Below are 15433 nucleotides of genomic sequence, written 5' to 3'. Positions count from 1 at the left end.
TGTCAGGATGTATTTTTAGTGCCTTGGTTCACTGGCAATGAGTGCCTTTGTACAACAGGCAGTGGTCTGGGCTTTGTGTGTTTGTTGTTTTGCTGAAAGGTTAGAAGGCAGGGAAGGGTCAACTCTAGATGGGTTCTTCTACAATGCAATACTCTCACACAGCATTCCACCAAAGCAAGGTCTCTCTCTGTATACACACACACCAGGTTTTGACCAGCCACACACACTGCTTGAGCTGTGGGTTATTCCATGATTCTTGCCATGTTTCACCTAGTGCTGAGCAGAGCTAGAGCCAGGAGGGTAATCAAGGTGGGTCAGAGCTGGATCCCAGATTACCTTTATGCCTGGCTCTCAAATCAAACCCCATATTTTATCATCTGCATTATATGTTTCTGGGGAATGTTCACTGGCCAACATTTTTCAATTTCATGTTGTTTCCTGTCTGGTCCTTTTAGATTTAATGTTTTGTGAATAAAAATGAGTTACAGCAGGGGAATTTATAAACTGAAGTGTGACTTGGAATGTTTAGGATAACGTATACATTTTCTGGGACAAATACTTACACGTGAGGTCATTCTTTGTGAGATTGATGGAGATACTGAACATGGTAGATCTCAGCCTCAATTCTATATTTGGGTAGAATTAATCAGAGGGCTTTTAAAGATATTTATCACAGGAAAATGGTAATTAAATACAAATCCTGACACTGGTTTAATACCATGAAAAACTCTGTCATGACTGGAAATAAATACCTTATCAATAAAGTAATGGATTCCATAAAAATAACTTTCCTAGGGGGAAAATTTGATCTTTTCAAAACAAGGATCCAGTTGGCTAATTTCAGCAATGAAGACATACTAAATAATGCTGTTGTAGTTCTTTCAGAATACCATATATAAATAAGACAGGATATGAAATGAAATGAAATGAAATGAAATGAAATGAAATGAAATGAAATGAAATGAAAAGTTAATCATGCTTTTCTAATTATCTCACAGCAGAATCTCAGTACACTTTGTGAAAACAACACTTTCCCTGGGGATTCTCTGAACACTATCACCAACCATAACATCATGCTAGACTGCAATTACCATGTGAGCCTCTTCTGGCCATGATACTGAGTCCAAAGTACCACATTACCACCTGATTACCATCTCATCACTTTCTAATGTGCATATTGCAATGAATAATGTAGTCTGGTCACACTTAGTTCTGACTGGCATTTTGGGATTTGACTATGTACGGCACCTAGACAAGCACCTTTAATTAAGGGAAAGGCTTTCCCTCCAGAGGAGTTTTTGCAGTACGTGCATCATTACAGATGGCAACCTAAAAATATACAACACCAGAGCTGAGTTCATTGTTCTGAAGAGACAAACCCAATAGAGGATTTTGGCATCCGTGAATTTATTGTGACAAAACTCAAATCTGAAGAATAAAAAGCAATGAGAGAATGGGAAAGGTCCTATATTCTTTACCTGGTAGAACCATCTCTAAATAGGTGTGATAGGAGAACTGCAGGTAACTAAGTAAACATTTTTATTTTTATTTTTTTTTTTTTTTTGCTACAATATGAAAAGCTAGAGAATAGATAAAGATTGAATCTCAGCTATATGTAAAGTTGTTTTGTGATCCAGTATAGCATGAGCCAACAAAATCGTAAATGTTGTCTTTCTGAGTTAATTCTGTTTCACCACCAGGTAGCTTAACCTGGCATGTTACATATTCAGATATACTTCAGATTGTTGCATTCTTCTAAGGCTCTGTATAGGCACAGCTTACTTATGTATGTAGTTTATTCTATAGATAGATGTTAAGAGGGCAGACAGGTTTTCTTGTTTTACTTTAGTGGATCAATGCACCTCAATTCTTCCTAAATTTCACATTAGGCACTAAAGCAATATTTTGAATATCACCATAGGCACCCTTTTGTGAAGGTTTGCTTTTTTTTTTGTTTTGTTTTTTTTTGTTTGTTTGTTTGTTTGTTTGTTTGTTTTGCCACATTTGGAATGGCTTTTGCCAGCAGTGCCTAGATGATGCATAATATCTCATTAAAGAAAATAAACTTTGTGGACTTTTTACTCAGCTAAATAGGTATAATATTCGTTTCATTCTTTCTTTTATAGCTTTAGCATTGTAATAATGTGAAGGATCACTATCTGATTTCTGTGAGGTAGAGATGAGAGTACTTTATTGATGTAACCTATGACATTGCCAGAACAGTGCAGCTGTTTTGCTAATTCAGTGACTGAGATCCACTTTTATTTTATTTGCTTGTTCCAAAAGCTTCAGAACCAATTGATTAAGCAGAGCAGCAGAAAATGCTTTCTTTTACCCACTAGCCCCAGTGTTTTGAAACTCTGTTTTCTCACCTTAAGCTGATAACAGCATCCTGAGGTCAGAAAATGGGCAGCTGGGCTCTTGCTTCTTAAAGCAGATATCCAGTTTTCCCTGTGTTAGCTGTATTTAGGGTCCAGCTGGACTGACTCTTTGCATTCAGCCAGCTGCAGAGGAACTCCTTGCTTTGCAAGACTAAGAGAGACTGCTGGGAGGTGAAATATGATTTGTGGTTTCCTACACACAAGTTTATTCTCAGGGAGAAATCTCAACCCTACTGAAATCAAAAGACCTTTCCCTAGTTTAGCAAAGCTGAATACTGATCTCACACTAAGCTTGTGCTTAATGAGTCTAAAAACCTTTTGGATCTGAGACATTAGGTCCAAATGAAGGCCTCTAGCCTGTACAGAAGAATTCAGTAGTTTGCCTGCTTCGGGATCCTTGCTCAGGTCAGAAAGACAGCAGATCCTCGAAGTAATATATGTTAGACTAGACCTGAAGAGCTGTAGCTGTGAAATACAGAAATGTGGTGTTTTTGTTTTTTGTTTTGTTTTGTTTTGTTTTCCTCCTCTAAGAACCAATTCTGAGCATAAACTGGATGGTGGATAAAAGCTAGTAAAAAAATCTGAAAGTTAAAATTCTACATTGATTTTCTTTAAGATTATCATTGAAATAGTCTATTTGTAATTTTTAAAACTTGAATTTGATATCAGTCTCTGCTTGGACAGCCATCCCGCAGCCTGAATCCTGATGTGGGTAGGTTCTTAGGTTCTTTACAAGGAACATAAAAGTTGAGCTCACCAGACAGGAGCAAGGGCAACAGCTTTGCTGTGTGCACCCTTTCTGCACGCATCTTCTCATATCAGAACTTTAGTTTCTGGATGAAAAGAATGTCCCTCATACATTGTCTTTTACCCCCATACATCTATCTAAATGCGAGGATACTGCCTGAAAAAGTTCATTCATAGGAACAAAAGCGAGAGAATGCTTGTAAGAACAAGAGTTTTTTTCTCCAAGAAAGTTCTATTGAACAAAGGTGTTTTTTGGGGGGGGAGAAGAATATGTAGTGTTAACATTGTTCTGATCCTGCACATTGTTTTGGTTGAGGTTTGTGGTTATTACCATGTACAGTCAGAGAGAAGGCAGTAGAATGGTGTATGGCACAGCTTATAATTAGTGAATCTAAATCAAATAACAGCCAGTCTAGTAGCAAGAAAGAATTCAAGACAAATGGTGAAGCGATGTAATCAGTAGGTCTTATGGATCTTCATGGCTCCCTAGGTGTCTTTGATGTAACGAAGAACCACTTTACTAGACCCGCCCAAAAGAGCATCTTCAACAGTAGAAACCTGGTCCAGCCTCATTATTCACCCTGCTTTGAACAGGAGATTGGAGTAGAGACTTCTGAGGACTGACAATGTGAATCATCCTGATTGATGCTAATGAAAGTCAAGTGATCATTTTCGTGCTAAGCTTCCTTTAGTGGGGTGATGAAGGGGTCTAAAGCTAGAAATCTCAATGGGGTCATTATAGCCTGTTCCTCTCAGTAATAGCCATAAACTGCATGTCTCTTCACCTCTACTCGGACACATGGGAAACCTGTCACTGAAAGTACTGGGAACTTTTGAAAACCAGATCTGAGAAGCCACACGATATTTTGGCCTAGGCAGGGAATTCTTTTCACGTGTGGTAGGAGTGTGACCAGTGACCTTTCATAAAAGGCTTCAGTAACTATAAACAGAGAGCACTTCAAAACTATTGCCATTCTAAGGTGACATCTATGTTAATTTTAACAAAGTAAGCAATATAATTGGGACTGTTCGCTTGGCTTCTGTGGTAATGAACAAATGGACACTTAACTTCAGCAACACAATGAGCTAAAAACCCACAGATTTATTTTTCCTTTTCAATTTCCACTCCGTTATTTTCTCTTAGTAATATACTTTCATGTTTTCACTGTTTATCTGCTTTTCTTCTTGAAAAATAATAAAGTGAACTCACACTTTTGTTGCAGTGAATGTGTTTCAGTGCCTGTCATGGCTGTCCCTAATATGTATTTCTAGTTAATGGCGCCTTTTTTTTTTTTTCCCCAATATTAAATTAAAATAAAACCCTCTCTAGAGCTTTATCCTGTGATTTTATTTTTTTTTCACTGTGTCCTTCTATTAATACCATAGCATTGCAGACTCTCTCTATACTAAGCAGATAATTCCAAGGAAGTAAATAAATGGTTATTTCACTTTAGAATAAAACCATGTTAGAGAATGGCTATGAAAAAAAATGAATGTGAAAGCAAACCTAGTGAGTCTACATCCATCTCAGAAACAGCAGTTTCCTGGGATACCCATCTTCTTGTTCTGGGGGTTTTCCCATATTTGGAGCTCCAAATAATTTTGTGAAAAATAGTAATTTCTGACAAATCAGTTCATAGATACAACTACCCATTGCAATTGTCACAGCAGTCAGATGATCTACATTGTAAATGATGTAGAGGATGGATTTCTTATTATATACATATTTCCCAAAAGATGAGTTTAAAAAAAAATTACAAAACTGAAATTTTTGTTAACTGGCTGGTAACACCATACCCCATTTTTGGAACGTTATCAGTATCAACTGGTATGTTTCATAAGCTTGAAATAAAAGAGAGTATAGCTGTAAATGCAAACACACTGAACCCCATTTTAACTTTTTTCTTGCTATGAAAGATCATTCTGTATATAGAATAAAGTGCTTTTAACTAGGGTTTTTAAAAGTCTGCTGAGTATTCATAGGTATCACTGAACACCATGGTTAAATAGTAAGTGCTCTAGGTCTCTGAAATTCAAGCCATTTTAATTTAGTTTCCAATGGTGAGTTTGAAAAGGCTATCCATGGTAAAATAGTCAATTAGTGGCCCATCACTTATAATGGTTGGCACAGAGAATAGCTGTTATCATTTTTGATGGAGCATACTGATTTAATCATAAAGACAATTCATCAGGCTAAAACATAAAATGAAAGGCTTGGAGTGGCTCTGATACAAATCCCAAATAGCACAACGTGAAGTTTTTTGTCTGATGAACTGATTTGAGGTTCACTTCCTTAGCAAGAACCTAATCAAAGAGGGCCTGGTGTACTTGCCTGTCACTACACAGGAGACTACTGAGTGTTGATTAAGAAGCTTACAGAGCAGTTATTCTGAAGCATTGCTGACTTCCATGGGCTGCCTTGAAACTTTGCAAAAACGGTGAGAGGGGAAGTGCAGTGAGATGAATGCACAAGTGAACCAGACCTGTCTTCAAGTGGCTTTTGCTACATACTAACAAATCTCCTTGTTTACAGTATATTTAAGCAATAAATTGCAAGTGATTCCTGCAGATCAATTAGCTGTAAGGAGCTAATCGTCCATGCATAAGTAAATGTTGCCAGAAGAGCTGGCTGTAAATTTCCACAAAATGCCCTGTTTCAATGTTATTAATATGACAGACTGAAAATAGATAGACTTTATAGACTTATAGATAGGCTTTATTTTTAATAGGCTTAAAAATAAAGGCATGATGGTTTGGCCTCATTTTCTCTCTCTCTCTCTTTTTTTTTTTTTTTTTTGATGACCAAATTCAGATGTGCATGTCTAAAACATTTATCAAGACTGAAAGCACTGACATTAGTCATCTAGTTGGTTGGATAGAGCTCTCTGTGGCCAAATTGCATCTTAGCAGAGACCCTACATGTCAGTAAGAGGAAGCAGATGTACTTGGTGTGCTTCAGGGGCTGCAAAGAAATGCATTCTACCATGTAGCAAATCATACCTCAGTAATGTAAGCTTTAATGTAGTGCCTGAGATTTAATAGATAGGAAAAGCAATTCCAGTGTCATTAACTGAGGTTCAGGGAATACCATGCTGCCAGGTATCATTCTGCTTCCACATATTACTCTCTAGGAATATAAGTAAATATATACACACACATACAATGTATACAGTATAAACGTTTTCTTTGTCTAGCACAGGATAAGCAGCAAAAAGCTTAGAGATTTCCAGTTTAAAAATGTGTGCATGACTTGATGCATATAGCATGGTTATAATTTAGCCACATGCATGTGTTTTGCTGACTTGGGTTTAATGGATGACAGGTTGAGCTGTATAAAAAGTGAACTTGATTTTTAAAATAATATTCCAAAAACCTTAGACTGAGAAGGTACAGTAAAATATTAACACCATAGTAAGAAAAATAAAAACAGAAAAGGTCAGTAATTCTTCCAGGTCACAGTTTAAATAGAAAGCAGAAATCAGACTATAGTGATGACAAGTGATATTGTTTACAGAAGATGACTTTTTAAGAGCAAACTGGAAGAAAACTTCTCTCTCCCTGAAACTATACATGGACTTCATAATTGATAGTAAACTATCAATTTACCTCCTAGAATTTACTTTCTCATGGGCTAAAAAGGTCTAAATTATAACGGACAACTTTCTGACTTAGTGCTACAGCCTATCAAACTGCTAACTTCTATCATACAAGGTGAAGTGCTGCTTAAAGCCTGACCATGCTGGGCTGGCAATTTTCTGGTATGAAGTCTAGAAGTGTTACAGCAGTGTAACTGATTTTGTACCTTTATTCACATAATACACCTCAATAGTTTTAATACTCATATTTAGTGCAATTATTCAAACAGTTTGAATCAAAATTATTCAAATCAATTTTATATACCACTGTCTGAATATCAATACTGCATTCAGAATGCCTTGTTGGTTTGCTCTGTGGTCAAGCTACCCCACCTGCCCTCACTCATAGAGTGCTGTCCTCATAAAACCCTCTGCTTTACTTACCCACTGAACAGAATCCAATTCTTGTCCTTGTGTTTGTGTAGAGAAATTTGAATTGATTATTTTTGACTAAAATAGTCAAATAAGTGATTACATTAGCAGTTTCACTGGAAGAAAAGAGTAGTAGCAGGTTGGAGAGCACAAAGAGGAAAAAAGTGGCTGGAGACAGGAACATCTTTCCTGATCTCCTAAGGTTTTACAGCTACTTGTGCATCTACACTTAATGCCAGAGCAGAACTAAAACCCGAATACCCACTTGCAGCTCAGTGCTTAATCCTCTCAGCTGTGGTGCTGCTAGCACAAGCTGAAAACTCATCAGCACAGAGGAGCCTTTATTTGAGCACCTCCAAGCCTCATGTCTGCTCTCAGTTCTTGCTTATCAGAAACAGCAGAAGTTGTGATATTTCTCTGAGATCAAAAGGGCAGGTAGAGACATCACCAGAGAGACTCTGTAGATAGGCAGTCAAACCCTCCATAGGAAAAAAGTTTGATTTTTAAAAACCTAAACACTGCCTTGACTGCATGCCAAAAGCAATGACCTGCTAAGCACTGTTTCATTTCAGAGCATTGCTTATTATGAACACAAATAAGCCCAGCGTTGAACAATTTTGAAAATCCATCTCCAAATTTATCCCTGATATACTGCAGCTACCTCAGGAATAAATTTGGCCCTACAGAATATTTTTGCTTTACCTGTATGGTTGTTATCAGGACATCCACTAGTTCTCCTCTGACTCCAAATAGTACTTCCACAAAGCATTAATTAATAGATATAGATGACTCACACATTTTAAAAGCCCAGTGGACCTCTCTGTAAATCCACATTCTTCTGATAATCTCAAACATGCAGCCATTATTCACACTGACAACAACCTATGAAAGCAGCTGTGAAAATCTGAGATAATAAGTCTGTAAGGTAGGAAGGTGTAGCTGAAACTTTTCAAATAATTTACTGCTGATTTTACATGTATTGGCTTTGGTTTATTTTTTTTTTCCAGGTGTACTGATATCATAAAATGTATTTTATTAGTTTGATTTGAAGTTAAGGCATGGTGCATTATTTGGATAACTTCAGTCTCTACTGAAGAAAGCCCCAAAGCCTCTAACTCCCCTACCACCAGAAACAGAACATAATAGAAAAATATGTCACCTGTGAATGGACAGTTTCTGCAACACTCCCAAATAACATACAGATGTAAGGAAACACACCATTCAAAAGGAAACATTTCAATGAGCAAAAATCATACGCTATAGGACTCTAGTACTTCTAAATTACCCAAGTGTGAGGAATAAGCAAAAGGTACTATCTGTAATGTTTTCTGGATGTATATTAGTATTTAACATTTTGCTTTGTAGTTTGTCAGCCTGCTCCAGGGTGGAAGGTTCAATATTTCAAGTTGGTGCCCAGTGCTCCATGACACAAGCGTATTGCTTGCAACTTGTTCTTTTAGGAAGAACTTCTTTACCAAAAGGGTTGTTAGGCATTGGAACAGGCTGCCCAGGTGTCGTGGTTTAACCCGACCGGCAGCTAAACACCACGCAGCCGTTCGCTCACCCTCCCCCCTCCCTCTCTGGGACGGGGGAGAGAAATGGAAAGTGAAGCCCGTGAGTTGAGATAAAGACAGTTTAATAAGACAGGAAAAAAAAATAACAAAAATAATAATAACAATAATAATAATGATGATACAATGGGGATAATACGAAAGTAATAATAGTATGTACAAACAAGTGATGCACAATGCAATTGCTCACCACCCGCTGACCGATGCCCAGCCTAACCCCGAGCAGTCCGGCCCCCTCCCCCCGGCTAGCCACCCCTATATATTGTTTAGCATGACGTCAGATGGTATGGAATACCCCTTTGGCTAGTTTGGGTCACCTGTCCTGGGTCTGTCCCCTCCCAGCTCTTACTGCACCCCCCAGCCTGCCCGTTGGCAGGACAGAGCAAAGGCTGAGATGTCCTTGGCTTAGTATAAGCACTGCTCTGCAACAATTAAAGCATCGGGGTGTTATCAGCACTCTTCTCATTCTAAGCCAAAACACAGCATTCCACCAGCTACTAGGAAGAAAATTAATTCTGTGCTAACTGAAACCAGGACACCAGGGAAGTGGTGGAGTCACCATCCCTGGAGGTCTTTAAAAGATGTTTAGATGTAGAGCTTAGCGATATGGTTTAGTGGAGGACTTTTAGTGTTAGGTCAGAGGTTGGACTCGATGATCTTAAGGTCTCTTCCAACTTAGAAATTCTGTGATTCTGTGATTGTATGAGGGGCAATATAAGAAACTTTTTTTTTCGTAATAGTGTTCCAGACAGACAAATGCAGACTTTCTTTAAAACACAACAGCCCTAATGAACAGCCTTCTGAAAGAAAGAGCCAAAACATAATATCCCAGGCACAGGCTGATACCAGGGACTTCATCCTGCCCTGTGCTGGCTTTCCTGATCCATGCTACCAGTGCAGATTGGAGGGTGATACACATACTTATTGGCAATTGTTGATAGCGTGTGCATGTTAAAGGTCAGCTGCATCTCAAAGCACATTTTGCAATGCTTGCTACACAGGAGTATGACAGCCTGAAAACCTACGAGTTTCCAAAGGCTGCTGGTACAATAAAACCTTTGACAGCACCCACAGTTACTAGTGGTGTAGAAGATTTGAGCAGTAAATTTGAAATGATAAAATCAGGCATGGGCGAGACACAAAAGTTTCTTTAGCCCAATTAAGGCACACACTGTATTTTACAGCTGCAGCCATATGAAGAGTATGAAACAGAGAGTTTAAAGACCCCTGAATGTTAAGAAGCTGAATTAACTTCAGCATTTCAAGTCAATGGCTTTGAGAAGTAAAACTGCAGAAGTAGATGGAAATAGCTTGTCTCACCACGCTGTTGGTCTCATTCCTTCCAGATTCACTGTTTCCATGTTTTTGTTGCCTATGTGTGGCAGGTATTTTACTTACCTGGATGAATCAGCTGGAAAGGAGGAACATAGAGAAACCACCAAGGTTTCTGGAGAACTGTTCAGGTTCAGATACATCGTGTTCAGTGTAACTATTTAGTAAATAGGTAAATAAGCATGGAAAATTTCAGGCTGAGAAAGACTTAGGGGCAGAAAGGCTAATATGAAGTGGGATTAAGAAAAGGCTATGGGAGCTGACTCACACAATGCTTAGAATTACAAGATAGGTATCTTAATAGGAACAGCTAGTGCATTTTTACAATATCAATTCTCTGCATTTTTTCTTGATACCATTATTATGCAGTCATGCTGCATGCAAGTGAATTGCTCCCTAGCAATTTCTCAGCCTATTCCAATCAGATTTCAAACAGGAACAGAGACTTTAAAGATAACATTTTCCTATATATTTCTTTAAATTGACCATAGGAAGAAGTGAGAAATCTTTAAGTACTTCTAGTAAGGAGTGAACCCTCATTTCTGATTAAATGTAATAGGATCCACATGGGAGCAAGACTTCATAAATATCCCAAATGGGGAAACAGCTTTCATCACATCTCATACCCTCATTGCCATAAAACCCAGCACAGAATAAGGCATGTCTTACAGGAACCACTAAATTTCCTTGGTTTTGGTGCTCAGCAAGTGACTTGCCTGAAGGTGACTTTGTCTTCTTGCAGTGAGATTAAAGTATGATTTAACCTCCTTGTAATCTTTTCTCGGGTGCTAAGCAATAGGGAGTGAGGAAGGGGCCTCAAGTTGCATCAGAGGAGGTTTAGACAGGATATTTGGAATAACTTCTTCATGGAGACAGTGGTCAAGCACTGGAACGGGATGCCCAGGAAAGTGGTGGAGTCCCTATCCCTGGAGGTATTGAAGAGATGGGTGGACATGACAAGGTTTTGTGATGGGACTTGATAGGTCAGGCTGATGGTTGGACTTGATCTTGAAGGTCTCTTCCAACCTAGATGATTCTATAATGAAAGCTTGTCACCAAACATGGTGCCACACTCCCCATGCCTTTTTTTTCCACCTGTTTTGGTCATTGTCTAAAATGGCTTATGTAAATCCATGTTTAAGTCTGGGATACAGCCTTAAAGCCAGAAATCATATGGACTTAAACGAACATCTTGACTGAAAACAAAGCTTTTCTAATTTGAACACTGTTGTTGAAGAGTACTTGTAGCATTTCACTTAAAGATATAATTATTCACAAAATTAAGAGGAAAATAAAAGAAATCAATGCTTTTAGAGAAAACAGTACCATCGACATGTGTCTAACCATGCCTGTCAAGCTCTTTGCTGATGCTTTGATACCCAACTTGCGCAACAGAAAATCCTCACCCATCACTTTTCACACAAAGCAGAGGAAGTTAACAGTTCTAAAAGCTTTCCTGCGTTCTCACAGCTCCAAATAAATGCAAAGATGACTCTTCTGACTCTTTCTGAGTAGCAGAGACTGAACCTGTGACTTCTGCAGTATTTTTACATTTCCAAGAGGTGAGCAAGGTGCACGGGAGAGAAAGTGTGCTGGTGAATGGTGCTATAGTCTCTACGAAAAGGGAAAGAGCATTTTTCTTTTACTGTTTATTTTGTTGTGAGATTGTTGGATATGAGGGAGGAAGGGACAGAATAGCTCCATGAACTGAGGTGAACCTAGATAACACCTCAGCAGCTTGTGAAGGAAAAGTCTTGCTCTTACTCTCGTCTCTCCCCCTCTCCAGCTCTGTAACACCTTGGGTCAGCTTGGGATTTCATGGGAATACTCCTCTAGCTCATTTAGCACCTAGGAAAGGCAAAAATCCACCACAACCACTGCCAGGAAAAAGGAGATAGCATTCTGCCATAATGAGTTGCACTGGCTCAGTGAAGGTTTCTGACACACTCTATCAAGAAGGAAGAGGATGAGGCGGTGAGAAAGACAGGTGAAAAGGGAGAATGAATGAGGAGAAGATAGTGGCAATCCTGGCTCAGCTATTGTGGCACTCCAGACTTAGGTCATATAAACTATTTGTCACAATGTTAAGATGGGGAGGTGATTACAAAACATGTTGCTAAGGACATACCTAAGCCAGAGATTAGCATTTCCTACTGGGTACAAGAACTACTGAATTTTCTAGCAAATGGGCAATACCACAGAGAGGGATATAAGTGGAGTTTAGGCAGAATGGATGGGGCTTGAGAGTTTCTGCACTGAATAGACACTTAAGATGAATCTCAACATTTCCCTTCCTTGTACCATCTCTTTGCAAATATCAACTCAACAAAGAACAGGTTACTCTTCCTCCTTAGGGTGGAGTTGGAGACTTGGAATTCAAAAAGGATGGAGTTATTTCTTGCAATTTTATCTCTAAAATAACAAATTACGTAGCACTTGCTAAAAATTTTTGTGCTTTCAGTTGTTAAAAACTAGGTTTTTCTTTGTCTCTCATGAGAAAAGTCTGCAAAAAAAGGCCACTAATGAACAAAAAGGTGGTGTTCACCTATGAATGCAGATGGGCTGAAAGATGCTCCAAAAGATGTTAAGTTTCCTGTTAACTCTCAACAGAATCTTTGAAGAATACTCACATTTTTGTACAGCTGCTTTAACTAATCTGCCTCTGATCATTAGCAGCCAGACGATCCCTTCATTACACACATTCAGACGGTGACAGACAGATGCTAAAATGCTAACTGACCCCTAAGCAAGTACTCAGCTTTCTTCTGCTTTCATAATAATTATGCTTTCTAATGTAAAACTGTGCAATTGCTTCAAGATTAAAAATGTAAGGCCATCAAAACAGTCATTTAATTGACTACCAAATTAAATCTCAGAAAAGACTCTATTGTTATGCCTGCTGTCATCATCACATTTAACTGTGGAAAATGTCTATTCTGAATCTGAGCTGCTGCAAAACGTCTATTATTCAAGACTATTTTTGAATAATCTACGTAATAAGAATTTGCACATCTAATGACTATGTCTACTAGAAGATTGTAGGTAGCTATTTAAGCAGAATGCATGAAACCTTAGACAAACATTTCATAGAAATGCAAAACTACAATCCTTAAAATTTTTGAATTTTTTAATGTTCCTCTCATCCTACGTGGAAAGGCATTTCAGTGAGTGTAATCAGTGAACATGTAAATTGTATGGCTATTTGTCCGTACGTGTTGGGGTAAGGTCTAATTACTTAGAGAGAAAAATTGTTTGTTCTCTGAATATTTTTTTTGTTTATTTTCCATGAATAAAACCACCACATGCTGGCAAAACCACTCAAGTGAATTCTTTAAAATTAAAGCTCTTGATGTAAGTGAGGTTGCAGCATCTCTCCCCCTCTCATTTCACCACATCCAGTAGGGAACCTGTGGTGCAGCATTGAACACTCAGGTACTGGCCACAAGACCCAGGTACTGGCACAGATCTGGTCTCCTCACATTCTATATATGATGTCCATGCCATGTTGGCCATCTTTTCTAAGTAAAGGACACCAGACACTCAGCTAGAGCTAACCAGTACAAAACAGAGAAAATTTGTCTGAAGTCTTGTTCTCTGCATCACTTAAATGCTTGAGTCAGGACTACATAAAATATTTCTTGGCATGTTTTAAGTACATTTGTAGAAGTAAGCTGCCCAGCATCAGGTCAGCACTCTGGGCATAGGGGCAAGTGGCCAATTCTGGTCACATGTATGGTGTTGTATCCTATTAATCCCCCAAACAGGAGAGCTATTTCTGAAAAAGACAAATCTGCTCCAGTGCCTGGGACTGCTTTGACATGTTCACAGCTGGTACAGAGGTGTCCTGAAGCTGCCTGCCTGATTCATCTACATGCAGGTTTACACAGTGCATTTTTTGCTGGGAAAATGCACAGTGGATTAATTCCAATTTCTTGGGCAAACACTTCTATGTTATTATGCATAAGTGAGGTAACACAGTGACCTTCATTTCCCTGAATGACATTTTCAGAATATGGTAATTTTCTGATATTTTGCCATTGTGTGGTTTTAACATGTGCTTTGAGCATGCCTGTTAGAGAAAGTCTCTTGTAGACACACATATCTGTTTTCTAGAACCAAAATATGTATAGTTTCTAGCTAATCATCTCCTCATGTTAGAGCAATTCTGCATATAGAAAATTAAAACAGCAGATGTGTAGGAAGTCACAGGTAGGACAAATCACTCCTATTCTTAGTCATGGAAACTAGTGGACAATTTTGTGGGACAAACAATCTTTAGGAGATGCCTTCTCTCCTTCATCTCCAGGGGAAGTTTGAATCATTAGCTTATCCAAGATGCTTAACTTACAGACACACAAAGACAGATGAACTGCATTTTACTCTCCCAGCCTTCAATCTATGCATTTAAAATATGTTATTAAAATGTATAAAATGCCCCTTAACACCACAGGTCAAACACTTAAGTGGGTAGTTACCTAGGACTCTAATTAAGCAGACATTTTTTTTTAAGAATTCAACAAAGCAATGCAATTAAAGACGTGTCTAAATTCTTTTTAAATGACATGACATGTTCTCTACTAGATCATAGCGAGAGCAGTGCAAACATGATCATGTATTCTTGTCCCCAGCTGTTGAGGTTTGCGCAAAATAACAGCTGAGCCTCTCCTGAATTTGCTTCACAAAACCAAACAGAACCTGACTAAAAGTACTGTAGAGACCAAGTCTCTGTTCAGTTCCTTCCTCTCTGATATTTTGTCAATACACAGGTGCTATAAAAATAAATAAATAAATCACATTTATTATTTATTATGTGGTTTTTTAAGTTGAAATCCTTTTAAAATACCATTAGTCCACATTAATATATGAAATTTCTTTTATCTTTTAAATTGTCTTGAAAACTTACCCATATATGGTTTTGTGCCAGCCATAGAAGAAGCCTTTTCTGAGCCTTTCACTATGGTTGCAATGTTGAAGTCAGTGATATGAACGTGTCCTGCAATTACACAATAAAAACAGAAGACAAACTAGTATATCATACAAACTTTCCTTGCTTTATTCATTGTTTAAGAGACAATAGAAATAAAATAAATTGTCAAATTAAACAAATTACTATTAAACATTGTTCACAGCTAGAAAAAATATAACGACAACAAAATGATGTTATGCTTCTTTTCCTGTGCTGTTCCTATTATTTGCTTGCATGCTGAACCTTATGTGCTGGTCACCCCTGAACCTCCTCCTGCTGTGAACAACAAGGACAGTAACTGCCTTTTCAGAGCAGTAATGTACAGGAGCAGCACTGAATTTGCTGTAGTGGTGTGTGAAATCTCCCTCACCTTATCTCTAACTAGAGCTATCCCTCACAATCTTATGTACTCGTGACACCTGTCTGCCA

General features: G+C 38.3%; 1 protein-coding gene across 2 annotated transcripts in view; it reads right to left on the bottom strand.

The window, feature by feature from the left end:
* The window catches only part of STK32B (serine/threonine kinase 32B), a gene marked incomplete at both ends in the record, with an annotated part of 178012 nt that overhangs the window by 30542 nt on the left and 132037 nt on the right, over positions 1–15433 (bottom strand). The window contains one exon of one of the 2 annotated variants that reach the window (XM_084285711.1): positions 14942–15031. The exons of the other annotated variant lie outside the window; for it this stretch is intronic. Within the exon in view, the coding sequence (XP_084141837.1) occupies positions 14942–15031 (90 nt within the window). The remainder of the gene's footprint in view (positions 1–14941; positions 15032–15433) is intronic. 2 annotated transcript variants of the gene reach the window in all.

This window comes from Netta rufina (genome assembly GCF_964035555.1).
Source record: "Netta rufina genome assembly, chromosome: 4".
Taxonomy (NCBI): Eukaryota; Metazoa; Chordata; class Aves; order Anseriformes; family Anatidae; genus Netta; species Netta rufina.
The sequence above is the reverse complement of the archived record's forward strand: the minus strand, read 5'-3'. Positions and strand labels throughout refer to the sequence as shown.